Source organism: Mobula hypostoma, chromosome 3, assembly GCF_963921235.1.
Source record: "Mobula hypostoma chromosome 3, sMobHyp1.1, whole genome shotgun sequence".
Classification (NCBI taxonomy): Eukaryota; Metazoa; Chordata; class Chondrichthyes; order Myliobatiformes; family Myliobatidae; genus Mobula; species Mobula hypostoma.
Genome location: NC_086099.1, coordinates 19511917 through 19539862, shown reverse-complemented (window position 1 = coordinate 19539862; position 27946 = coordinate 19511917). Strand labels below are relative to the sequence as shown.

General features: G+C 42.6%; 2 protein-coding genes across 3 annotated transcripts in view; both read right to left on the bottom strand.

Moving 5' to 3' along the window:
- LOC134343360 (aquaporin-3-like) overlaps positions 1-7616 on the bottom strand; it is a 33180-nt gene extending 25564 nt beyond the window's left edge. The window contains exons 1-2 of one of the 2 annotated variants that reach the window (XM_063042060.1): positions 7434-7616; positions 364-490 (exon numbers count right to left, since the gene is read on the bottom strand). In XM_063042060.1, coding sequence (XP_062898130.1) covers positions 364-490; positions 7434-7541 — 235 coding nt within the window. In that variant the 5' untranslated portion in view covers positions 7542-7616. Of the gene's footprint in view, positions 1-363; positions 491-6252; positions 6398-7433 lie in introns of those variants that run through there. The other variant, XM_063042061.1, reaches the window with a different exon arrangement.
- The window catches only part of nol6 (nucleolar protein 6 (RNA-associated)), a 342540-nt gene that overhangs the window by 169125 nt on the left and 145469 nt on the right, over positions 1-27946 (bottom strand). The window lies entirely within an intron of this gene.

Sequence of the window (27946 nt, the reverse complement as noted above, 5' to 3'; positions counted from 1 at the left end):
CTGGAAACATTCTTGTGAACCACCTCTGGACCCTCTCCAATACCAGCACATCTTTTTTCAGATAAGGGGCCCAAAACAGCTCACAGTACTTCAAGTGCAGTCTGACCAATGCCTTATAAAGCCTCAGCATTACATCCTTTTATCCACCTTCCTACTTTTTACTGTCTCTTCCTCCAACCATTCCAATTCATTGTGAAATGATGCAACCCACTGTGCCTGTGGCCACCCTGAGGGAGAGAAGGGCTGTGTGTGTGTGTGTGTGTGCATGTGTATTTGTATGTGTGTATGTGGGGGGGGGGGACAGAGAGACAGACAGACAGACAGAGACAGAAAGAAGGTGAGATTAAATATATGTAGACATACCTGACACTTGGCCAGCTATGAGCACACCCAGCATCACCGAAAAACCGAAGGCAAAATTAACCGTCAAAAACTGTCCGTGTGTACCCCTGCTGAGGGTAACTTGTGCTAAAGCTCCACAACCAAATAGCTGTCAGGAGAAGAAATGGAAAGTATAATGCATCGTCTATTTGTCATTAATATTCGTTGTTTCTCTTTACATTCTTTTGACTTGCTTTCATAATGAGGAACAGTCTGAAACATGGGGCTCTTTTTATTACCAGAATGTGGCCAATGGAGTACAGTACACACGATGTAGTATATTGAGGAAGGTTTTACTCCATATTTATGCAAGAACATTCTTAATGTACATACATATGGAGGGTTTTGAAGTCAGCAGCAAAGACAGAGCCAAAACCCTTATTCAGCGTCAGTTGTTCTCTGTCAGTTGAGATTTCAGCACATTCAGACCCGTCAGCCAGTTTCATCTATGCTGACCAAGATGTATATGTGCTTATTTGCCTGCAATAGGTCCATATCCTTCTAAACCTTTCCAATCCATGTAAACACATACCACCAAGCTTAAGAACTTCTTTCACGCTGACAGTTGAACAGTTTACTCATACAATAAGATGTACTCTTGACCTCACAATCTACCTTGATGTGCCATTTTCTACCTGCACTGCTCTTGCTCTGTAACAGTATCACTTTATTCTGCATTCTCTTACTGTTTTACATTGAATCTGATTCTGGTTTTAACCTCAGTGTACTGTTGTAATAAATTGACGTGTAGGAATAGTACACAGGTTTTTCACAGTGACAATAATAAACCAATTTATCAGCTTATCAATAATTTACCAGGACATGGCCTCTTCTCATTGTTACAGTCATGGAGGAGGTAGAGGAGTCTGAAGACACACTCTAACATTTTAAGAACAGCTTCTTCCCCTCCACAATCAGATTTCTGAATGGACAATAAACCTATCTACATTACCTCAGTAATTTTTTTGCCCTCATTTTGCACTATTATCAAATTATTTTTTAATATATATTTCCTATTGCAATTTATAATTTGCTTATTATGTATTGCACTGTACAAAACAACAAATTTCATTATGTATGTCGGCGATATTAAACCTCATTCTGATTCTGATTCTGATTCTGAAGCAGAGATTTCAATGCTTTAAATTTCACATTTAAAATGGATGAAGTTCATCTAGTGACATTCCGGTCACCTTGAGCACGTAAGACCCAATTTAAAAACTGAGGAACACCTCCTTCTCTTTACTCTGGGCATGTTGCAGCCTCCCAGGCTCAATCTTGATTTCTTGAGTTTTAGTTAAGTCACTCATTCTCTCCATCTGTATGAGTACAAACCATCTCTGCTTGTGACTGCTCTGGGTCAGTTTCTCTTGTCCTGTTTATATAGCCAGACTTGGGCCTCAGTATTGCCATTACGTTACATAGACCAAGGGCATAATGTGCTGTAACTACTACTTTAACTTCCCCCATTAATCTATTTAATCTCCCGCTTACCCTATGAATGATTGGCTTTGGAAAATATCTGGATCACAGTGGACAGAATTCTGTCATTTGTGTTATATTTATCCTACCAGGTGGTATTAATGGGTTTAACTGGTTGTTCAGTCATAAACAATCCCTGAAGTTCTGCCCGTCTGCCCAGTGGATGTCAATATCTATGAAGTCGATCCTGTGCCCAGCAAATTGATGCAATTACAAAGTGCTGGCATGTGGCCAAGTGGTTAAGGCATCGGTCTAGTGATCTGAAGGTCGCTAGTTCGAGCCTCAGCTGAGGCAACGTGTTGTGTCCTTGAGCAAGGCACTTAACCACACATTGCTCTGCGACAACACCGGTGCCAAGCTGTATCAGCCCTAGTGCCCTTCCCTTGGACAACATCGGTGGCATGGAGAGGGGAGACTTGCAGCATGGGCGACTGCCGGTCTTCCATACAACCTTGCCCAGGCCTCAGTCAACATCGAAAATCGATGGACAGCCAAAGAAGAAGCAATTACAAAGAAGGCATGACAGCAGCTATGTTTCATTAGGAGTTTGAGGAGATTTGGCATGTCACTAAAGACTCTAGCAAATTTCTATAGAAGTACCATGGAGAGCATTCTAGCTGGTTGGATCACCATTTGGTATGGAGGGACCACCACAGAGGATCGGAAAAAGCTGCAGAAAGTTACAAACTCAGCCACTCCCCAGCATCGAAGACACCTTCAAACAGCGATGCTCCAGAAGTGCAACAACCATCAATAAGAACCCCATCACCTCTCTTTTCTCAATACTACCATCAAGGAGGAGGTACAGGAGCCTGAAGACGTACACTGAACATTTTCGGAAAAGCCTCTACAGATTTTTGAATGGACATCAACACTACTGTTTCTCTCTCTGCTTTTGCACTACTTACTTGAGGATAAATATATCTTGTTATAATCTTTTTTTTTGTTAAGTATTACACTATACTACTGCCACAAAACACATTTCTTGACATTTAACTCTGATATTAAACTTGATTCTGATACCGATTCTATTAATACAATACACCGAGGAACGACAGTTACTTAATTCAAGATATTTTTCAGCACTGGAAATAACCTTTAAGTCCCTTTCCAAGAGGGAAAAAAAAGATGAGTTATTCAAGCAACTGGATTGCCACCTGGGGCAGTTCATAAAAATAACTGAAATAATTTATATATTTTATGTCCTAGGATTAACAAAGTCAAATTTATATAATGTTTGTAATAGAGTGAAAACCATCTCTAAATACTTCACAGAGACGAAAGAATAAAACTGCTTGCTCAAAGAATGAGAGATAAGTTCAAATCCTGTGCTTAAGAGATTGGTTTTAAAGAGAATGAAGAGTGATTGATTGAGAGCAAGAATATTAATTGTTAGACCTGTGCAAGAGCAAAGTCGTGGAAGGAGCTGCACTGGAGGAAATGGGTAAAGAGATGAGAACACAGGCCATTCTGCACTTGTTGGAATTCCAGAGTAACACACACAAAATGTTGGAGTAACTTAACAGGTCAGACAGCATCCATGAAGAGGAATAGACAGACTGTATTTCGGAAAGAGAACCTTCATCGGGACTAGAAAGAAAGGGGAAAGAAGCTTTCTGACTCACCCTCCCCCTTGTCTTTTCAGTTCTGATGAAGGGTCTTGGCTTAAACCATCGACTATTTATTCCTCTCCACAGATGCTGCCAGACCTGCCGAGTTCCTTCAGCAACACTATCAGTACGCTGGATGAACTCAGCAGGTCAGGCAGCATCAGTCCGAAACGATGAGTCGACGTTTCGGGCCGGAACCCTTCGTCAGGACTGAAGAATGAAAGATGGGGAAGGATTTGAAGAATGCTTATAGCGTCAGTTGATAGACCAGTAATTTGAAAGACAAAGGGGTGGGGGAGGGGAAGCATTGACGTCATAGTCCTGAAAACAATGGGTGGTAGAAGAAGGAGGCGGAACCATGAGGGAGCTGGGGGAGGGGGTAGAGTGAAATAGGGATAGAGGAAGGGAGGGGGAGGGAATTACCAGAAGTTGGAGAATTCTATGTTCATACCAAGGGGCTGGAGACTACCTAGACGGTATATGAGGAGTTGCTCCTCCAACCTGAGTTCCTTCAGCATTTTGGGTGGGTTACTGAAGAGAACTGAGAGCTATGGCTTTGTGAAGGCTTGAGATTGACCAAGGATGTGGCTTTACTTTGCCAGTCATCTATACAATCCAGCCAACTCCTTCCAGTGGTGTGCATTTGGCTATTTCCACAACAGCACCAGAGCGGACATTCCAGCATTAATGAGACTGTTTGAGACAGTGCTTTTGCTGAACCAGCATATTTCAAAGGCAGAAGTGCCTGAGCAGGGTCACTAAACAGGACAGAAAAAGAGGCCCGGCTTTCTGTGCTCTTCTGCTTTCACGTCAGATCCTCTGGTGCAGAATCAGGCTGGAGATTCCTCCATAGATGCACAGTATTTTTCAGGATGCATAGGGTCCTGTGTGCTTAGGCAGGCTCTGTGAAGTTCAAATCTCTTCAGAAGTCTTCCTGCTGCCTTCCTAAGAAGTTTCCTCATGGAGAAGATAAGGAAAGCAAATAAGCAAAGTGCCTTGTCTCAATTGCAATGGTTTCAGCAAAGAGATCAAAACTAATGGCATGGGTTATTGTGAATGACACCATATTGCCAACTACAGAGGGAGCTTTGTCACAACACAGCTGTTTCATTGTGTGTGTGTTACCTCTGTTGTTTCAAGTTTGCCTTCAGACTAGCCAGCATCTTATTTTGATTCCACTCTTCACCTAAAAGATCACTCGTACAGATAGAACCATCCCACCAGCACCACTAATACCAATCCCTCCCCAACCCCTAGTCTTCACTATGTACGGGCATCATTTACTATTCATGAATGAACATTACACTGGGTCATTTCAGCTTGTGATTTTCTGTGGGGTTTTATTGCTGGTCATCACACCCTGCTGGAAGTAGGAAATCTGGGAATGATACCTACAGAGTTTGAGAAGAAACTCCTCTCAGACCAGGTGCAGGCATATGGGATTAGTTTGGATTAGCTTCATTGTAGCATAGACCAAGGTTCTGCTCTGTGCTGTACTGTTGCATGTTCTAAATGAGCAGAGTGGCAGCCATTTTACGTGAATGCATGAACAGGCATCCATTTGTCCTCTTTTATCAGTCATTGAGGCTATCCTGGCATTATTTTTATGTAAAGCCCTAAGGAAGTCCACCGTAAATTTCGAGGTTCTTGGCAGCAATAACTCTAACATTAATAGCGAATGAGAGGTTTATAAGATGATAAGAGGCATAGGTTGAGTGGAGAGCCTGCACTTTTTTCCCAGGGTGGAAATGGCTAATACAAGAGGACGTACTTTTAAGGTGATTGGAGGAAAGTGTAGGAGGGATGTCAGGGGTAGGTTTTTTATCCACAGAGAGTGGTGAGCACATGGACTGCACCACCGGGGTAAGCACAACATCATAAGGCCAGAAGGCACAGGGGCAGAATTAGGCCACTCGGTCCATCAAGTTTGCTCTGCCATTTTATCATGGCTGATTTATTATCATTCTGGGCATCACCAGGGTCTGTACTGCACTGTGCTGTTCTCTGCTCATGATCGAATATTGCCCCGTTCAGTGGAACTGTTGCACTTCTTTGCTATTGTTCAGTGATGCTGTCAGTTCTGACTCGCTGTAAAATCTATTGCAACTTATCTGACACGGCTTCTGTCAACAGATCAGCCACTCAGCCACGGTGTGTCGGGGGTATCATGATTCAATAACCCAGCGCTATAGCGTATCTGCAGTTTGAAGACCAGTGAGCTTGGAACCACATTACCAAAACCCACTTCATTACCCTATAGATGTACCAATCAGACAGGCAAAATTAACTTTCCCCATGTTGTAAAAAAAAACTACTATTATTATATTTTATTATAGCTATATAGTGCTGAATGCGCCCTTCTGGCCCTTTCAGCAATGTCACTCTGCGATCCCCCAATTTAATCAGACCCTAATCACGGGACAATTTACAATGACCAATCAACCGACTGTCTTGTATGACTTTGGGGAGGAGACCCACACAGTCTCGGGGAAAATGTACAAACTCCTTACAGGCAAAATTGAACTTGGGTCACCTGTACTGTAAAGCATTGTGCTAACCACTGCACTATCATGCCAACCCATTGATTCACATTTGGGAAGAACTCTACACTGGGAGATATTCAATGATACGGTACATGGAGACACATTGCCAACAATCCCTTTCCCCTCTCATTTGCCACCTAACCCGCTGAGTTCCTTCAGGAGACTCTTTATTGCTCTTGATGAATATATATGTGAGTCTTAATGAGGAGTCTGGGCCCAAAATGTTGATTGCTTACTCATTTCCATAGATGCTGCCCAACCTGCTGAGTTCCTCCAGCATTTTGTGTGTGTTGCACTGGACTTCCAGCATCTGCAGAATCTCCTGCGTTTTTGATGAATATACGGTGGTTTGTTCGAATAAACTCTTCCAGAAACTAGGATAAGTAATCTAACAATAAATAGAATAAGAATCCAAACCACATGAATCCTGAGATTTCTACTATTTATTCAAATATCCCAAAATTTAGACAAAATATTCATACATGTACCAATATTTGTAAAATTAGCTGTAGCCAAAACAATGTTATTTGTACTGCTAGAGAATATTAGTTTATATTGTACATTTGCTAATTTTTTCATTATTTACACTTTATTTATCTGCAAAAATAATGCATAGTTTTAAAATCTGAAGGTGCCTGGTACTTATTAATAATCCTTTGACATATTTTAACAAAATATGTTTCAGATCTGATTGATTAAGATGGAATATAATCACAGGAAAACATTAATTCTAGTTATCAATTAAGTTTACAATCTAATGAAGAATTTCTAAAAAATTCAATGAAGCAATACATCCATTTGATTTCTTTCAAAAACAGCTGAAATGAAAAGTCGCAGAAGAATCAACAGTCAGAAAAATGCAACTCAAAGTCTATCTTCCCTTCACCAGCTCATTTGCATTCTCCCGTTGAGTTCCATACAATATCTAAAGTACCAAAATGCCAGAATTTGCTTTTTTAGTATGTTAAACTCTTCTGTTTTAGCTAAAAGTTTAACACAACTTATTCCTCTCTCCAAATGTTCAGATTACCAGAGATGTGAATACCAGAGTATGAATACTAGAGATCAAACTTTCAGACACTTTGTTTTAAGAAGTAATCCTAATCCTAAATAAGTAAAATGAAAGAGCACAAAATGGCTATAAAACTTTCAAAAAACACTCATTTTGCAATATTTCACTGATCACAAAGAAATGTTTGTTTTTCAAGTTAGAAGTGTCAAGGGAATTTGTAAGAACAATTTCCAGCAACTTTTTTTATATAAATTTCAATTTCTTTTTGCAACGCTTTTTAATTTCCACATTCTAATTTTTACTTGGTGACAAACAACATCAAATACTATCTTGCAAAAGAGTTACCACAATAATTAAAGTGCTTGACACTGGTACTAAATGAGAACATAAAGGAAAAAAACTTACCACAAGAATTAACGTCCCTAAACATTCTGCAAGACATTGTCTTCCCAATAGATTCTGTATTTTGAATGTATTTTCAAGTTTTTTAATCACTGCCTTCTGTTTTCCCATTTTGAATGGAAGATTTAAGGTTTCAGTGAACTGATCTTGCTGCAAACCCCAAAGCAGTGCAATTGGAAACTACCGGATCTCAGCTCCTGCTTTTAAGTACTTTGGAGTCCTGTGGACACCCTCAGGCAGAACCAGATAAACACAGTCTTAAAGCAAGGGAGTTTGGAATTTATAGAACAAAATCAAATTCAATAGGGTATCACTGGATTCCTTCACTGAGCATTGAGTTCATAATATACAGGATGCATGCAATCATATCTTAACAGACCAATGTGGCATATGCTAATCTTCAGAGTCATTTTTGTCTATTGACTGAAACTGCAGTTTCAAAGGAACAAGCTGTTATTCAAATATCCAGATGTACCTCATGGCTGCACCATAAATTCTGATTATACGTGGGCTAATTTACAAGCTGTCACTTACACCAAAACCCATAAAAAATAAGTATTGCTTAAGAAAATTATCTTGGAAGAAATCAGATTTTTTAAAGATTTGCTTTATTTGTCACATGTACATTGAAACTGACTGTGAAATGCGTCATTTCTGTCAACGACCAACACAGGCCAAGGATGCGCTGGAGACAGCCCACAAGGCTGCCATGCTTCCAGCACCAACATAGTTTGCCCACAGAATCATGGCCTGTTCGTTCCACTCCCATCAGGCAATTGGCGAGAAGCCCTCCACCAGGACCACCAGACTCAAAAACAGCTACTTTCCAAAACCAATAAAGCTGATTAACACCTCCACGGACTAACTCAACCCTCCATACCCCGAACCACCACGACTTTATCATTTCCTGTCAGTCATCTTATGTACAGTATAGACACGCCTGTATCTATAATCGATCTATGCATATAAGGTATTTATATTTACTGTGATTTTTTTTCATTATTTATCTTAGTGTGTTTTTTACACTCTTCATCAGATCCAAATTAACATTTTTTTGTTCTCCTTTACACTTGTGTACTAGAAATGACACCAAACAATCTTGAATCTTGAATCTCATGAAGAAATACATCATTATTGTAATTACATTCACTCAAAACCACTATAATGGCAGGCCTACGTGGATTTATTCCAGCAAAGCCTTAGTTTTACAACTCCCATCCTGGTGCTCAAATTCCTCCATGGCCTCACCCCTACTCTTGTACCTCCAGTTCAATAACATCTGTACTCCACTTGCAAACGCGAGGAAATCTGCAGATGCTGGAATTTCAAGCAACACACATCAAAGTTGCTGGTGAATGCAGCAGGCCAGGCAGCATCTCTAGGAAGAGGTACAGTCGATGTTTCGGGCCGAGACCCTTCGTCAGGGCTAACTGAAAGAAGAGCTAGTAAGAGATTTGAAAGGGGGAGGGGGACGGGCTGATCCAAAATGATAGGAGAAGACAGGAAGGGGAGGGATGGAGCCAAGTTCTGGGTGGTTGATTGGCAAAAGGGATATAAGAGGATCATGGGACAGGAGGCCTAGGGAGAAAGAAAAGCGGGAGGGGGGAAAAAAGCCCAGAATTGCGCGGCTTCCTGCATGCATGCTGAGCTCGTTGACTTCATTAACTTTGCCTCCAACTTTCACCCTGCCCTCAAGTTTACCTGGTCCATTTCGGACACCTCCCTCCCCTTTCTAGATCTTTCTGTCTCTATCTATGGAGACAGCTTATCTACTGATGTCTACTATAAGCCTACTGACTCTCACAGCTATCTGGGCTATTCCTCTTCTCACCCTGTCTCTTGCCAAAATGCCATCCCCTTCTCGCAATTCCTCCGTCTCTGCCACATCTGCTCTCAGGATAAGGCTTTTCATTCCAGGACGAGGGAGATGTCCTCCTTTTTTAAAGAAAGGGGCTTCCCTTCCTCCACCATCAACTCTGCTCTCAAACGCATCTCCCCCATTTCACGCACATCTGCTCTCACTCCATCCTCCCGCCACCCCACTAGGAATATGGTTCCCCTTGTCTTCACCTACCACCCCACCAGCCTCCGGGTCCAACATACAATTCTCCGTAACTTCCGCCACCTCCAACGGGATCCTACCACTAAGCACATCTTTCCCTTCCCCCCCACCCCTGCTTTCTGCAGGGATCGCTCCCTACACGACTCCCTTGTCCATTCGTCCCCCCCATCCCTCCCCACTGATCTCTCTCCTGGCACTTATCCGTGTAAGCAGAACAAGTGCTACACATGCCCTTACACTTCCTCCCTTACCACCATTCAGGGCCCCAGACAGTCCTTCCAGGTGAGGCGACACTTCACCTTGTGAGTCGGCTGGGGTGATGTACTGCGTCCGGTGCTCCCGATGTGGCCTTCTATATATTGGCGAGACCCAACGCAGACTGGGAGATCGTTTTGCTGAACACCTACACTCTGTCTGCCAGAGAGAGCGGGATCTCCCAGTGGCCACACATTTTAATTCCACGTCCCATTCCCATTCTGACATGTCTATCCACGGCCTCCTCTACTGTAAAGATGAAGCCACACTCAGGTTGGAGGAACAACACCTTATATTCCGTCTGGGTAGCCTCCAACCTGATGGCGTGAACATTGATTTCTCTAACTTCCGTTAATGCCCCTCCTCCTCTTCTTACCCCATCCCTTATTTATCTTTCTTTCTTTATCCCCTTTTTACTCTCTCTGTCCCTCTCACAATCACTCCTTGCCTGCTCTCCATCTTCCTCTGGTGCTCCCCTCCCCCTTTCTTTCTCCCTGGGCCTCCCATCCCATGATCCTCCCCCTTCTCCATCAGGGAAGCTCACAAAACCCACAAAGGGATGTCTCCTGACTTTTCTCACCTTTTGCTTTCGACAAAAGGCGGTTTCTGATGAAGATTAGACAGGACATTCCTTTCTTAATTAAAGCATAAAAGTTGGTAACACACATAAAAGTTGCTGGTGAACGCAGCAGGCCAGGCAGCATTTCTAGGAAGAGGTACAGTCCACGTTTCGGGCCGAGACACTTCGTCAGGACTAACTGAAAGAAGAGATAGTAAGAGATTTGAAAGTGGGAGGGGGAGGGGGAGATCCGAAATGATAGGAGAAGACAGGAGGGGGAGGGATGGAGCCAAGAGCTGGACAGGTGATTGGCAAAAGGGATATGAGAGGATCATGGGACGGGAGGCCCAGGGAGAAAGAAAAGGGGAAGGGGAGGGAAAAAGCCCAGAGGATGGGCAAGGGGTATAGTGAGAGGGACAGAGGGAGAAAAAGGAGAGAGAGAAAAAGAATGTGTGTATATAAATAAATAACGGATGGGGTACGAGGGGGAGGTGGGGCATTAGCGGAAGTTTACACTCAGCCACACTCAGGTTGGAGGAACAACTCCAACTTATATTCCGTCTGGGTAACCTCCAACCTGATGGCATGAACATTGACTTCTCAAACTTCCGCTAATGCCCCACCTCCCCCTTGTACCCCATCTGTTATTTATTTATTTATATACACACATTCTTTTTCTCTAGCTCCTTTTTCTCCCTCTGTCCCTCTCACAATATCCCTTGTCCATCCTCTGGGTTTTTCCCCCCTCCCCCTTTTCTTTCTCCCTGGGCCTCCTGTCCCATGATCCTCTCATATCTCTTTTGCCAATTAACTGTCCAGCTCTTGGCTCCATCCATCCCTCCCTCTCCTGTCTTCTCCTATCATTTCGGATCTCTCCCTCCCCCTCCCTCTTTCAAATCTCTTACTAGCTCTCCTTTCAGTTAGTCCTGTCGAAGGGTCTCGGCCCGAAACGTCGACTGCACCTCTTCCTAGAGATGCTGTCTGGCCTGCTGCGTTCACCAGCAACTTCTATGTGTGTTGCTTGTACACCACTTGAGCTGGTCTTTGCCATCCCCAGTTTGAATCACTCCACCAAGGCAGCTACAGCGTTATTCCCTCTTAAAAGCCATCTAACCTCAACATTGAATGTAGTGCAGCACAGTACAGGCCCTTTGGCCCATAATGTTGTGCCAGCCCTTTAACCTACTCCAAGGTCAATCTTAACCTTCCCTCTCACATAGCCCTCCATTTTGTCTTCCATCCATTTACCCATTTAAGAGTCTCTTAAATGTCCGTCATGTGTATGCCTCTACCACCACCCCTGGCAGACCGCTACTCACACCTACCAATCTGTGTTACAAAAAATTACTTATGACATCGACCCCCCACACTCTCCTCCAAACACCTTAAAATTACGCCCCCTTTTATTAGCCATTTCCACTCTGGAGAATAGTCTCTGGCTATCTATGCCTCTTACCATGTGCACCTCTATCAAGTCACTTTTCATCCTCCTTCGCTCCAAAGAGAAAAGCCCAAGCTAACTAACCTATCCTTATATTTTCGGCATCCGTTAGTCTTGCGAGACCATGGATTTCACTCTCCAGGGCGCAGGCCTGGGCAAGGTTGTATGGAAGGCCAGCAGTTGCCCATGCTGCAAGTCTCCCTTCTCCACGACACCAATGTTGTCCAAGGGAAGGGCATTAGGACCCATACAGCTTGGCACCAGTGTCGTTGCAGAGCAATGTGTGATTAAGTGCCTTGCTCAAGGACACAACACGTTGCCTTGGCTGGGGCTTGAACTCATGACCTTCAGGTCGCTAGTCCAATGCCTTAACCACTTGGCCACATGCCCACACAACCTATCCTTATAGGATGTCCTCTAATGCAGTCAGCATTCCAGTAAATCTCCTCTGCATCCTTTCTAAAGCTTCCACATCCTTCCTATAATGAGGTAACTGGAACAGAGTGCAATACTCCAAATAAAACCTCACCTTTTGACCAAGATTTTGGTCTTTAGTCTCTTTATGAGGCTACAGGTTGAAACTTCAATTTAATGCTCACACTAATCATTTTGCATTGTATGTAGTTCATTGTAGTGTTATATAAGTGCAAGTTAACATTGTAATGCTTGATATTTCAAGGTAAATGGTCATACATTGTTTGGCGAGGTTTAGGTACATGTGCATTGACCATAAGGCCATAAGACCATAAGACCATAATTCATAGGAGCAGAATTAGGCTTTCAGCCCATCAAGTCTCCATCATGGCTGGTTTATTATCACTTTCAACCTTATTCTCCTGCTTTTTCCTCATAACCTTTAGCACCCAACTAACCAGGAACCTATCAACCTCTGCTCTAAATGTATTCAATGACTTGGCCTCCACAGCCGTCTGCACCAATGAACTCCACAGATCCACCACCCTCCAGATAAAGAAATTCCTCCTCATCTCTTTCTCAACAGACATCACTCTATTCTGTCATTGCACCCCCTGGTCCTAGGCTCACCCAAAATAGGAAACATCCTCTCCATATCTATTCTATCTGGGCCTTTCAATATTCAATAAGATTCAATGAGATTCCCCCCATCATTCTTTTAAAATCCAGTGAGTATAGGCCCAGAGCTGTCAAACGCTTCTCATACTTTAACCCTTTCACTCCTGGAATCATTCTTGTGAAACCCCTCTGCACCCTCTCCAATGCGACTACATCTTTTAGATAACAATATTCCAAGTGCAGTCTGACCAATGCCTTATAAAGCCTCAGCATTACATTCTTGCTATTATATTTGAGTTTTCTTGAAATGAATGCTAATATCGCATTTGCCTTCCTTACCACCAACTCAACTTATAAGTTAACCTTTAGAGAATCCTGTACCTCTGATTTTTGAATTTTCCCCCTGTTCAGAAAACTGCCTACACTTTTATTCCTTCTACCAAAGCACATGACCGTACACTTCCCTACTCTGCATTACATCTGCGAGTTCTTTGCTCATTCTCCCAATCTGTCCAATTCCTTCTGGAGACTCCCTGCTTCCTCAACACCTCCTGCCCCTCCACCTATCTTCGTATCATCCGCAAACTTGGCCACAAATTCATCAATTCCATCATCCAAATCATTGACATATAACACAAAAAGAAGTGGTCCCAACACCGACCCCTGCAGAATACCATTAGTCACCAAAAACCAACTAGAAAAGGCCTCCTTTATTCCAACTCTTTGTCTCCTGAGTGTCAGCCAATATTTTCTCCATGCTAGTATCTTTCCTGTAATACCATAGACTCTTGTTAAGCAGATTCATGTGTGGCACCTTGTAAAAGACCTTCTGAAAATCCAAATAAACAATATTTACTGATTCTCCTTTGCCTATCTCACCTGTTATTTTCTCAAATTCAAACAGATTTGTCAGGCAAGACTTCACGTTAAGGAAATCATGCTGACTTTGACCTATTTTATTATATGCCTACAATTACCCCTCTGCCATGAGAGGTCGCTCATGTTGACGCAGCCCGAGGTTTAAAAAGAGTATTTATGCTTTCAGCTCTTTTCAGCAGGATGCAATCAATGTAAGAGGTCATTTGTTGGTGACACAGAACAAGGTTTCAAAAGAGCTCTGGTGCTTTTACCTCTTTTCAGTGGGCTGCAACCAGCGTGGGAGGTCGTTTGCTGGTGACGCAGCACAGGGTTTAAAAATAGTTCCTGCACTTTCACTCTTTTCAAGGGTTGCAATCAGTGCAGGGCCAATAAAAATAAAGGGAGGTGTAAGTGGAGTGGCCATTGTTGAAGGCCAGTGTTAGCGTGGTCAAACTTTGGCTCAATAGGCTTCTGCAAGAACAGGCTTGGGCAAGTACAGGCCGAGGTTCTAAATAACTATGTAAGTAAGTTTCTAGAAAGTTTTTTATTCTGTTAATACATAGCTAATGCACTGAGAATAAATCTGGAGATAGTGATGTGTTGTTTGTGCAAAATGTGGGAACTCTGGGAGACCTCCATTTCCCTGATAGCTACATTACATGATGTGTACCAAGTAGCCGCTCCTTAGAGACCATGTTAAGAAACTAGAACCGCAGATGGATGATCTTCGGCTCATATGGGAAAATGAGGAGCTCATAGATAGGAGCTACAGGGAGGTCTTCACTCCTATAGTCCCCTAAGCTGCAGGAGGCAGGTACCTGGGTGACTGTCAGGAGAAGGAAAGAGAATAGACAGCCAGTGCAGAGTATCCCTATAGCCATTCCCCTCAATCATAAGTATACCACTTTGGATACTGTTCGGAGTGACAACCTACCAGGACAAAGCCGCAGTGATCGGGTCTCTGTGCCTCAGAAGAGAAAGGGGAGAGAGGTGAGCAGTAGTGATTGGGGATTCCATTGTTTGAGGAGCAGCAAGTATATTATGTGGACATGAAAGGAACTCCAGGATGCTATGTCGCCTCCCAGGTGTCAGGTTCAGAGGTGTCTCAGATAGGGTCCACAGCATTCTGAGGAGGGAGGGTGAACAGCTGGAAATCATGATACATGTTGGGAAAGAGAGGAGGTCCTAAAGAGAGAATATTGGGAGTTGGGCTGAAAGCTGAAAAGCAGGATCTCCAGGTTAGTAATCTCTGGATTGCTGCCTGTGCTATATGCCAGTGAGGGTAAGAATGGGACGATTTGGCAGGTGAATGTGTGACTTAATAATTGGTGCAGGGGGCAGAGGTTCAGGTATCTGGATCATTGGGATCTCTTTTGGGGAAGATTCTGTAACTTTGTATAACCTGTACAAAAAAACAAGTTACACTTGACCCCAAGGGGAGGGAGGGCAATATCCTTGCAGGCAGGTTTGCTAGAGCTGTGGGAGATGGTTTAAACTAATTTAGCAAAGAGGATGGAAACTGGAGTGATAGGACTGAGGATGTGAGCAGTTGGTGTACAAATAGATGCAGTGTGTACTGAGACAGTAAGGAAAGACAGCCAGATGACAGGGCAAAATTGCAGTCAGTGGGATGAGTTAATGTGTAACAGGGGTCAAAATCAAAAAGGGTGATGAATACAAGACTGAAGAGGTTATAGGGTATTTAAATGTACGCAGTCTACAGAATAAGGTAGATGCTCTTGTAGCACAGTTAGATATTGGCAGGTATGATGTTGTGGGCATCACTGAGTTATGGCTGAAAGAAGATCATAGCTGGGAGCTTAACATCCAAGGATATGTGAGGGGTGATTGATAAGTTCATGGCCTAAGGTAGAAGGAGATGAGTTACACAGCTCTCATTACATGCACATGCAGGTCAAGTCTTTGAGTGATTATGCAGAAAGTTTAAAGGCATCTCCTTAGGCCACGAGCTTATCAATCACCCCTGATGAGTTATTAACTTCAAGCTACAGAAGGCAATCAAGCTACTTGGAAGCATGTGATAAAATTGGTCAAATTCAGCATGATTTTCTCAAGGGGAAATATTGCCTGACAAATATTTATAGTTGGAATTCTTTGAGGAAAAATGGACAAAGGAGAGTCAGGGATGTTGTTTATTTGGATTATCAGAAGTCCTTTGACAAGGTGCTGCACAAGTGGTTTACTAAAATGTTGCCTGGGTTTCATCTCCTAAGTTACAGAGAAAGGTTGAACAAGTTAGGTCTTTATTCTTTGGAGTGTAGAAGGCTGAGGGGGGACTTGATAGAGGTATTTAAAATTATGAGGGGGATTGATAGAGTTGAGGTGGATAGGCTTTTTCCATTGAGAGTGGGGGAAGATTCAAACAAGAGGACATAAGTTGAGAGTTAAAGGGCAAAAGTTTAGGGGTAACATGAGGGGGAACTTCTTTACTCAGAGAGTTGTGGCTGTGTGGAACGAGCTTCCAGCAAAAGTGGTTGAGGCAGGTTCGATATTGTCGTTTAAAGTTAAATTGGATAGATATGTGGACAGGAAGGGAATGGAGGGTTATGGACCGAGTGCAGGTCGGTGGGACTAGGTGAGAGTAGGAGTTCGGCACGGACTAGAAGGGCCGACATGACCTGTTTCCGTGCTGTAATTGTTATATGGTTATATGGTTACAAGAGGCTGCTTAATAAGATAGTATTACAGGAAAGTTATGATCATGGATAGAAGATTGGCTGACTGGCAGGAGGCAGAGAATGAGAATAAAGGGGGCTTTTTCTGGTTGCCTGCCAGTAACAAGTGGTGTGCCCCAGTGGTCAGTGATGAGACGGCTTCTCTTCATGTTACATGTCAATGATTTGGAAGAACGAATTGATGGTTTTGTGGCCAAGTTTGCAGATGATATGAAGATAGGTGGAGGGGCAGGTAGTGTTGAGGAAGCAGGGTGTATGCAGAATGACTTAGACAGTTTGGGGAATGGGCAAAGAAGCAACAGATGAAATATAGTGTATGAAAATACATGGCCATGTAGGTAATGTTAGCATTCATTTCGAGAGGACTAGAATGCAAAAGTAAGCATATAATGCTGAAGCTTTATAAAGTATTGCTCAGAACGCCCTTGGTGTATTGTGAGCAGTTTTGTCCCCTTATCTATGAAAACACATGCTGGCATTGGAGAGGGTCCAGAGGAGGTTCTGGAGAATGATCCTCTGGAATGAAGGGGTTAATGTATGAAGAGCATTTGATAGCGCTGGGCCTGTAGTCCCTGGAGTTTCAAGAATGAGGGCGGATCTCATTGAAACCTATCGGACATTGAAAGGCCTAGATAGAGTGGATTTGGAGAGGATGTTTCCTATAGCGGGGGGGAGTCCAGGATCAGAAGGCACAGCCTCAGAATTGAGGGACGTCCATCTTTAGTAGTGAATCTGTGGTAATGCATCTGTGGAAGCAGAGGTTTATAGGTTCTTAGTTAATCAGGGTGTCAAAGGTTACGGGGAGAGGGAAGGAGAATGGGGTTGAGAGGGATGATAAATCAGACATGATGGAATGGCAGAGCAGACTAATAGGCCTGTGTCTTATGGTTTTACGGTCTTATGATCTTCCCAGCCATTGAAGGTAGGCTAACTGACCTCTAATTTCCTTTCCTCCGCCTGCCTCCCCTGGCATTTGCAATTTTCCAGTCCTCCAGAACCATTCCAGAATCTAGTGATTCTTGAAAGATCATTACTAATGCCTCCACAATCTCTTCAGCCACCTCTTTCAGGCTCGATTTTTTTCAGGTTTTTATGTTAGAATATTTTTTAAGTAACATATATGTTTACATCTGAATTTTTGCCAATCAGAAGAAGCTTTAACTTTAACTGTATAATTGAGAAGTGGGAAAGAGTCTATTTTTGGAAATAGAAATTATGCAGCACCTCACTATAATAGTAATTCAAAACTAAATGGCTTCACCCACGTTTTAATTACTCCGCTCTCCCTGTAGAAGCTGCTCTGTTTATCAATCTTTTGTAATGTTGTTACATGGTTCACCATCTGTGGTATTTCTGATATAGAAATCCTTAACACTGTCACGAAAAGCCAAGTACAGGCTGAAACCTGCCTTCAGGCAGATGGGTGTGTTCAAGCTCGAGCATTGGAGGATATGGTACTGACGATGTGTCTCATTGTCATAGGTGTTGTCTTTCAAAAATCCATTAAACACACGCCAAGGCCTAACTAACAATTACTTCACAAACTTACATAAAATTTGTCCCACTGAAACAAATGCGTCTAACTTAATGGAAAATAAAATTCTGACAACTGCTATACAGAACAACAAAATTATAAAAACTTTGGGAATGAAACAGAAGTATCAGTTGGCTTGACAATCCTTTTCCAGTTGAAGGTGGCTTTTCAGAAACTTCCGTACACCTATTTTATCCAAACTTATCTGTATATCATTCTTGCCTTTCATTCTTTTCAAAAAAGCAAATCAAATATTCACCATTTTCACTGCTGTTTACAGCTTGACCAACATGTGAATAACTACATTTTTCTTTTTTTTTAATTTTATTTTTATTTGGATAAGGAGTTCACAATTATCATGTACTTTTTTCACACATATAACCTTTTCCATTTTTTTATATGTATAAAACTACAATTATTTATACATTCTTAAGTACACATTGAGATGATATAAAAGCAAAATAAACATTTAAATAGATAATTATGTATTGTGGTAAATCTAACCTATTAGGCTAAGTAATGAAATTAGTTGTTAAGAAAAATGGTAAGAATAGTTTCCATACAACCCTTCTGGACCATTTCCACTGGTCCAAAATGTTGCATACAAGCCTATATACCAACCATTGTAGGTGTTTATATCCCAATTTGTTCGTGCTTGTTCCTGCCTGCAGACATAATTATCCAATCCCTATGTACTTATTTACTTAATTTTTTCATTTTTTTTTTTATCCCTTTCCCAAATCTTTCCCTTTACTTGTGTTAATTCTCTATTTTCCAAAATAAACCAACAACAAACATTTAGACTAGGGGTGCTTACGTTAGCGACGGCACCGGTGCCAAGCTGTATGGGTCCTAATGCCCTTCCCTTGGACAACATCGGTGGCATGGAGAGGGGAGACTTGCAGCACGGGCAACTGCCGGTCTTCCATACAACCTTGCCCAGGCCTGCGCCCTGGAAACCTTCCAAAGGCACAAATCCATGGTCTCATGAGACTAACAGATGCCTACATATAAAAAAAACAGCATTGAACAGGCCCAGCAAGCTGCATCACCCAGCAACCCATTTCCTTAACCCCAGCCTAATCACAAAACAACATATTTATTTTATCGAGAAATAGCGCGGAACAAGCCCTTCCAGGTCTTCGAGCCACGCTGCCAAATAATCCCCCGATTTAATCCTGCCTAATCACAGGACCTGGAAGAAACCCACGTGGTCATGGGGAGAACATATAAACTCCTTTCAGGCAGCAGTGCGAATTGTGCCCCTTTCTCTGGTATTGTAAAGCATTGCGCTAACAACTACACCACTGACCAATTAACCTACTAACCGGTACATCTTTGAGATGTAGGAGGAAACCAGAGAACCCGGAGGAAACCCATACATTCACATACAAACTCCTTACAGGTGCCATCAGAACTGAACTCTGAACTCCAACGCCCCAAGCTGTAATAGTGTTGAATTGTTTTACAATATCCCAAAGCAAATTAAAAACTCTTGTTCTGTTCTACCTGAAAAATTTTGCAATTATACCTTTTCAGAAAGAGGACCTTTTGAAAATGAACTTGATTGGTAACTAAGAGTAAACTATTTTAAAGGCCATAAGGAACGAGTGCAAGAATGAGGCCACTCTCAGGCTGGAGGAGCAACACCTCTTATTCTACCTGACGGCATGAACATTGAATTCTCTGACTTCCGGTAATTTCTTCTTACACCCCACCCCCCCCCCCCCGCCACCCGCACCCTTCTCAGTTTTTCCATTCTGTTGTAATGTGAGCATTATTAAAAGTAAGTTAATACTAATTAGGATAATGAGGGGGGGGGGTTCTATTTCCATTCTTTTTTTACTTCCGGTGGGTTTTGCATACAGTGTGCCTGCCATGCCGTACGGGTTGTGAAAGCCTCTGTATATACATAACAGTTTTGAAGTTCAAGATAAAGTTGTTTCTTTGGGCATGAAGTTGTCGAGTGTGCCTTTTTCAAAGTAGAAGTTACTACACATTCCCCATCCTAGCTTCCCTCAAGAAGGAAACTAGATTACAGGTAGAAGGATTGATGGTGTTGTCAAATGATCAAACAAGCTCTCGAAGCTCCCTGGCCACCTAACTCCCCTCTCACCTCAACTCCTCACCACAGCCCAACACCTCCCTCTGGCACCCTTCCTCCTTCCTTTTCTTCCATAGCCCACTATCTTCTCCTATCTTCTTCCATGGCTGAAAGAAGATTATAGCTGAGAGCTTAATGTCCAAGGATACACATTGTATCGAAAAGACAGGCAGGAAGGCAGAGGGAGTGCCATTGCTCTGTTGGTGAAAAATGAAATCAAATCGTTAGGAAGATGTGACATAGGGTCAAGTGTTGAATCATTGAGAACAGAGCTAAGGAACTGCAAGGGTAAAAAGACCCTGATGGGAATTATATACAGTAGTAAGGATGTGGTCTACAAGTTACAATGGGAGATAGAAAATGCTTGCCAAAAGGGGAATATTACAATAGTCATGGGGGATTTCAATATGCAGGTAGATTGGGAAAATCAGGTTGGTGCTGGATTCCAGGAGGGGGAATTTCAAGAGTGCCTACAAGATTGCTTTTTTAGAGCAGCTTATGGCTGAGCCCACTGGAGATCAGCTTTTCTGGATTGGCTGTTGTGCAATGAACCAGAATTGATTACAGACCTTAAGGTAAAAAAACCCTTCAGGGTATGCGATCATAAGATGATCGAATCCACCCTGAAATTGGAGAAGGAGAAGCTAAAGGCAGATGTAGCGGTATTATAGTGGAGTAAAGGGAATTACAGAGGCATGAAAAAGTTGGCCAGAATTGATTGGAAAAGAACACCAGCAAGGATGATGGCAGGGCAGCAAAGGCCGGATTTTCTGGAAGCAATTCCGAGCCACAGGGTACATACACCTCAAAGAGGAGGAAGTATTCTAAAGGAAAGATGACACTATCATGGCCAGCATAAAAGCCAACGAGAGGGCAAATAATAGAGCAAAGATTAGTGGGAAGTTAGAGGATTGGGAAGCTTTTAAAAGCCAACAGAAAGCAACTAAAAAGTCATTAAAAAGGTAAAGATGGAATATGAAATTAAGCTAGCCAATAATATTAAGGAGGAAAAAAGAGAGGTGAGAATGGATATCGGACCACTGGAAAACAATGCTGGAGAGGTAGTAATGGGGAATAAGGAAATGGCGGACGAACTGATTAAATATTTTGCGTCAGTCTTCACTGTGGAAGACACTAGCAGTATGGTGGAAGTTCCAGGGGTCAGGGGGCATGAAGAGTGAGAAGTTACCATTACTAAAAAGAAAAGGTTCTTGGAAAACTGGAAGGTCTGAAGGTAGAAAAGTCACCTGACCAGATGGTGTACAGCCCAGGGTTTTGAAAGAGGTGGCTAAAGAGATTGCAAAGACATTAGTAATGATCTCTCAAGGATCACTAGATGCTGTAATAATCCTGGAAGAGTGGAAAGTTGCAAAGTCACTCCACTCTTCAAGAAGGGAGAGAGGCAGAAGAACAGAAACTATAGGCCAGTCTGTCTAACCTCGGTGGTTGGGAAGATGATGGAGTTGATTATCAAGGATGAGGTTTCAGGGTACTTGGAGGCACATGATAAAATAGGCCATAGTCAGCATGGTTGCCTCTAGGGAAAATCTTGCCTGACAAATCTGTAGGAATTCTTTGAAAAACAACAAGCAGGATAGACAAAGGAGAATCGGTTAATGTTGTGTACTTGGATTTTCAGGCCTTTGACAAGGTGCCACAAATGAGGTTGCTTAATAAGCTATGAGCCCATGGTATTACAGGAAAGATTCTAGCATGGATAAAGCAGTGGTTGATATGCAGGAGGAAAGAGTGGGAATGAAGGGAGGCTTTTCTGGTTGGCTGCTGGTGACAGGTGGTGTTCCACAGGGGTCTGTGTTGGACCAATTCTCTTTACCTTATATGTCAATGATTTGGATGATGGAATTGATGGCTTTGTTGCAAAGTTTGCAGACAATATGAAGATAGATGGAGGGGAAAGTAGTTTTGAGGAAGTAGAGAGACTACAGAAGGATAGACAAATTAGGAGAATGGGCAAAGAAATGGCAGATGGAATACCGTGTTGGGAAGTGTATGGTCATCCACTTAGGTAGAAGAAATAAAAAGGTTAACTATTCTCTAAATGGAGAGAAAATACAATAAACTGAGACACAAAGGCACTTGGGAGTCCTTGTGCAGGATTCCCTGAAGGTTAATTTACTGGTTGACTCTGTGGTAAGGAAGGCAAATTTGATATTACATTAATGTCAACAGGATGAGAATATAAAAGCAAGGATGCAGTGTTAAAACTTTATAAAGCACCAGTAAGGCTTCACTTGTGGTATTGTGAGCAGTTTTGGGTCCCTTATCCTAGAAAGGATGTGCTGAAACTGGACAGGGTTCAAAGGAGGTTCACGAAAATGATTCCAGGGTTGTCATATGAAAAGCATTTGATGGCTCTGGGCCTGTATTCACTAGAATTCATATGAATGAGGGGTGACCTCATTGAAACCTATTGAATGGGGAAAGGCCTTGACAGGTTGGATGTAGAGATGTTTCCTGTGGTGGGAGAGTCTAAGACCAGAGGACACAATCTCAGAACAGAGGGACGTCCTTTCAGAATGGAGATGAAGAGGAATTTCTTTAGCCAGAGGGAGGTGAATGTGTGGAATTCTTTACCACAAGTAGCTGTGGAGGCTAAGTCTTTATGTATATTTAAGGCAGAGGTTGATAGATTCTTGATTGGTCAGGGCATGAAGGGATACCGGGAAAAGGCAGGAGACTGGGGCTGAAAGGAAAATTGGATCAGCCATGATGAAATGGCAGAGCAGACCTGATGGGCCAAGTGGCCTAATTCCGCTCCTGTATCTTACGGTCTTATAGCCTATCAAATTCCGTCTTCTTCAGTCCTTTACCTCTTCAATCTATCACCTCACAGCTTCTTAATTCATTCCCCCCCCCCCACCCAACCACCTCACTTGGCATCACCTATCACCTGCCAGCTTGCACTCCTACCCACCCGCACCTTCTCCCTTCCTCTCCATTCCTGATGAAGGGTCTCGGCCCAGAACAACAATTGCTTATTCCTCTCCATAGATGCTACCTGACCTGCTGACAGCCTCCAGCATCTTGTGCGTGTTCCTCTGGGAAAATGTGATCAAGAGGTTTGGTCCACAAAGAATTGATACAGACTTGATGGGAAAAATAGCCTCTTTCTATACTGCTCAAATCTTTGGTTCTTTTACATGGTTCTAAAAGCTATCTCTGTACACACTACTAAAGCAGTAAACAAAGTGTTTAAGCTGTAACTTCTTAAAAATGAACAAAATACATGTTCTGTTGGCACCATCAAGTGGCCAGATGTCACAGGGAAATTTCACCTGCTTTTTGCAATCTAGCAATTTATCTTTTATTCATTAATAACCCTTTTTCTTCTTGTACATATTGAGCTGTTCCTTATCATCTGTGTTACCTGGTGCACAGACTGACCTACTCCTTGTCTAGGACCTTTACACGAACCATCTTCCACTCCGATGTCTTTTACTTCACTGATAAGATCCTTCGGATTTTTCAGCCCTTCCTTTATGATCTGTCTCTTAATCAGTGCTCTGCCCTTAGTTTACTTGTTTAGAGTATCATACTTTATTAACATTAATTCTGGTAGATTTGATTAATGTTCTGTCCTCGGTAATCTGCCAGCCTCTCTACAGCTCCCCCTACAAATGGATCCTTGACTTCCTCGTCAGGAGACCAGAGGCAGTATGAATCAGTGATAACATCTCCTTGTAACATCGCCTCCTTGCTGACAGACAACACAGACGCACCTCAAGGGTAGATTTTAGACCACTGCTCTGTTCATGACTGTGTAGTTAGGTGACACTTTTTTTTTGCGCAGTTTGTGTAATTTGTTCTTGTTGACATTTGCGTAATTTGTTTTTTATGTGCATGGGAGGGGGCTTGATGTTCATCATCAAACGGCTTCCATGGTTTTCTGTGCTTCATGACTGTCTGGAGAAGACAAATCTCAAAATTGTATACTGTATACATTGATAATAAATGTACTTTGAACTTTGAGCTCAAACATTATCTATAAATTTGCAGAAGACATCACTGTTGTTGGCAATGAGGAGCTTTAGAGGAGTGAAGGTGTCACTCAGCACACTCAACACCAGCAGGACAAAGGAATTAAATTTTGATTAAATTAATTACTATGTCTTATTTCTCAATCTTATTCTGAGACCTTAGAGGTAACCATTACACAGAGAGTAGTGAGTAACTGGAATGATCTTCAGAGAACCTGGTCAAGGTGGGTACAATTGCAACATTTAAGAGACACTTGGGTAGGTGTATGGAGGGGAGTGGCTTGGGGGGGCTATGGGCTGAATGTGGACAACTGGGACTGGCACGGAGGGTGTTATGGTCAGCATTGACCAGTTGGTGCAAAGGGCTTGTTGTGGTGCAGAATGACTCCATGACTACAGGAGGATACATCAGAAACTTTTGTCTGAGCTGGATCTGGAGGCCAGTTCACATTGGTGTTGATATTTAAGCTGTCCATAAGGGATCTGATGAGACAGAGCACTCTCACCATCGGTGAGGTAAGGTCCTGGTACTTGCTTCTAAATTCTGCTGATGAGCCATTCTGCCAATGGACTTTGACCGTCTGTTCAGGAACCCAACCAATAAAACCCACCATCTTTTATCCCACAAGGCTCTGAAAACATCCCGTGCAAACTCTGTTGACTTATGGTCAAATATGTTCTTTCCACGTCAACTTCTCAATGAAAGACCAGGAGAACAGAACACTCAGTGGCAACATGACCTGATCCATCCATCATAGCACGAGATAGATAGAACCTCACCATGTATACGCCTGGGGTGCAGAAACAACTTCATATTTATTTATTTATTGAGATACAGCACAATCAAGCCATGCCACCTGGCAACCCCTGATTTACCTCCAGACCATTTATCTCACTGACCAGCACGCAGAGAAAACCCACAGGGTCATGGGGAGAACGTACTAACTCTGTACAGGCAGCAGTGGGAATTGAACCCGGGTCGCTGGTACTGTAAAGCGTTGTGCTAACCACACTACTGTGCCATCCTCATGCATTATCACATGCAAAGACAGTTAATGGAAAAACATTGGCTACAGACCACAGCCCAAGCCCTAAAAATCTGTACATTTGTATTCTCTTTCTCCAGATCCAGTTCCAATCTCCAGATAATGTGGAATACAGCTCAGGCAATGGTCTGAGCTCACAACCATGGTAGAGGACACATCTGCATCACATGGAGCAACACCTCATACCTGACAACAAGGTTCATGCCCATTGTCAAGGGGTAGTTTCTCCTACAGTCTGAGTTCCTGTGTATGTTTACTCTACACTCCACCATGATTTTGCTGCAGCACCCTGGCTCCTGTGAACAGATTCTCAGCACCTTCAGATAACCAGACCTGACGGTGAAGAGAACAAAGGATCAGTTGGACCACACATCACCGCAGTTCTGCTGTGATTCGAAGTGGCCACAGAGGCCAGTGCAAACTGAACGCAGATGCCAATCGATCCATAAACAACAGTGAACCAAGCTGCATTCGTGACCAGAGATCATAAACAGTTTAAATACCACGTCTTTTCTGATTGATGAAGCTAAGGGCTCAATACTGTATGCAAACAAGATGCCGAGGTGAGGGCAGCCTGAACTAAAGTTAGACTGCATTGGGAAGCTCTCCAACCCGTTAATCAGGACTGGGCTACTGATGTGGATTCCCTTCCTCGGTCCCATTGTGAAGAGTAGATCCATCATGCATCTGTGTGATCTTCTGTCAAAAGTTGATTTACCCAAGGTTGCACCCGGCACCTCATCTCACAGAGAGATATTCAAATCATCAGAGTACGTAAGATTGTCAGACAGCTTCCTAACAAGTACAGCGCCAGTTCAGTCCAGGTGATTCAACAGTCCCAGAGTGGACTCCACAGGACTGGCTTTGTACTTTGAAAATTTTTGGTTGCAGGATTCTGTCAGTGAGAAGAGTTGCCCATTTCTGATCTCACGCCTCTCCTCTCTCTACTTGTACAGATGATGATGATGCCCTTTTACCAAGAACTGATACGGTGATGTACTTCCCAACGAAGACTCAAAGGGCAGCTGCTTAGTCATTGTTTCTACATGCTTTATTCATCTTGAACGAATGGCTAGACTTTGTCTCTTACCAAGGCTTAAATGGTGATCCAGACACTCCTGCTTGCTGTCATCCAGAACTTCTGAGAAAGAGAACAGGAAGCTCTGGGAGGCCCCACTGTCTTCATCTTCAAATTACATCATTGGCTTCAAAGAGTTTGAAATGCTTAATGTATCAGGCGGTGAGGAGTTACTTATAGAAGAGTCTTCCTTAGGGCTACTGATCACTGAGCTCCCTCTGAAAAGCCTCTGGATGACAAGTCACAAGGTTTTAAGATCTCAGGACAATCTAATGCCTCATAACTCATAACCTTACTCAGTTTTACAAATCACTGCTTGAGCTCATCTTTTCACTACTTATCTCTTGTTCTATCACTTCCTTCAGAAGAATTATTTATTGATTTAGAGATACAGGGCAGAAGAGGCCCTTCTGGCCCAATGATCCACACCACACAGCAACCCACCTATTTAATCCCAGCCTAATCACGGGACAATTTACAATGACCAATTAACCTACTAACTGGTATGTCTTTGGACTGTGGGAGGAAACCAAAGCACCAGAACATCTTTAGATCAGATTTTATTTCCAATACAGTAGGTAGCAGTTAGCACAATGCTTTACAGCAGCCACCTGTAAGATTGGGATTCAACTCCTGACACTGTCTGTAAGGAGTTTCTACGTTCTCTTACTGTGACCACATGGATTTCCTCTCGATGCTCTGGTTTCCTCCCAAATTACAAAGATGTACAGTTAGGGTTAGTGAGTTGTGGGCATGTTATGTTGGCACCAGAAGCATAGAGACACCTCCAGGCAACACAATCCTTACCAGTCTGATCTGATGAGAATGACACATTTCGCTGTATTTTTTGATGTTTCGATGTACCTGTGACAAATAATGCTAATCTTTATCTATCTCTGTGACAGAGAGCACTCAGTAAATGCACTCCTTACACATGCGCATTTACGCACACACAAATATTTCTTGTCATTCTGTTGTCGTTGTGCTGAGAGTGCGCACTTCAACGTCTTCCCCAGTATGTCCTCAAAGTGGGTCCTAAACCGAGCGGATGCGCTTGAGTTGGCTTTATGGTGTCTTTCCCGCCATACACAGCAGAATATTCCATTTCTTTAATAATGGGGTTATGTAAATGTGTATATGTTGTTGTATCCCTTATTTAAAGCAAATACTTCTGTTTATTTTGTAATATGACTACATTGTGGGGTGCAGCATATTCTAATTCAAGTGTAGTCTTGGCAAACTTTGTTGTTAATGAAAGATGGTATGTCCTAGTGCTCAATAAAAAGGAGCTCGTCGCCCTCTGGAAGGGACAGTGATAGGGGTTGCCATGGAGTTCACACTGGACAGGAATAGTACAAAGTTATTATTATGTTTACTGGTAGATATCTTTTTGTAAATATTGACAGTTTTCACTGTCTTCGCTAAGTTTTATAGGCTTGATTTTTGACGCATCTAATAAACACCCTTGCACTGAAGTGCTAAGCAACTCCGGCCACCTTTTCTTTGGTTATAACCCATGTATCTAACAATCTCTTTTTAAAAGTAACCCCATTATTTTCATACAATACAATGTGGTTAGGGACACGCACATGCTCTAACATTGTTACTGCTCAGTAAACTAAGTTGCTGAAATGCGGACTTTACCTACCACCAACACTGCATTCTGCATCAGTTTAATCCATTCCAAATAAGATACTTTATATACTTTATACTTTATTGTCGCCAAACAATTGATACTAGAGCGTATAATCATCACAGCGATATTTGATTCTGTGCTTCGTGCTCCCTGGAGTACAAATCGATAGTAAATATTAAAAATTTAAATTATAAATCATAAATTGAAAACAGAAAAG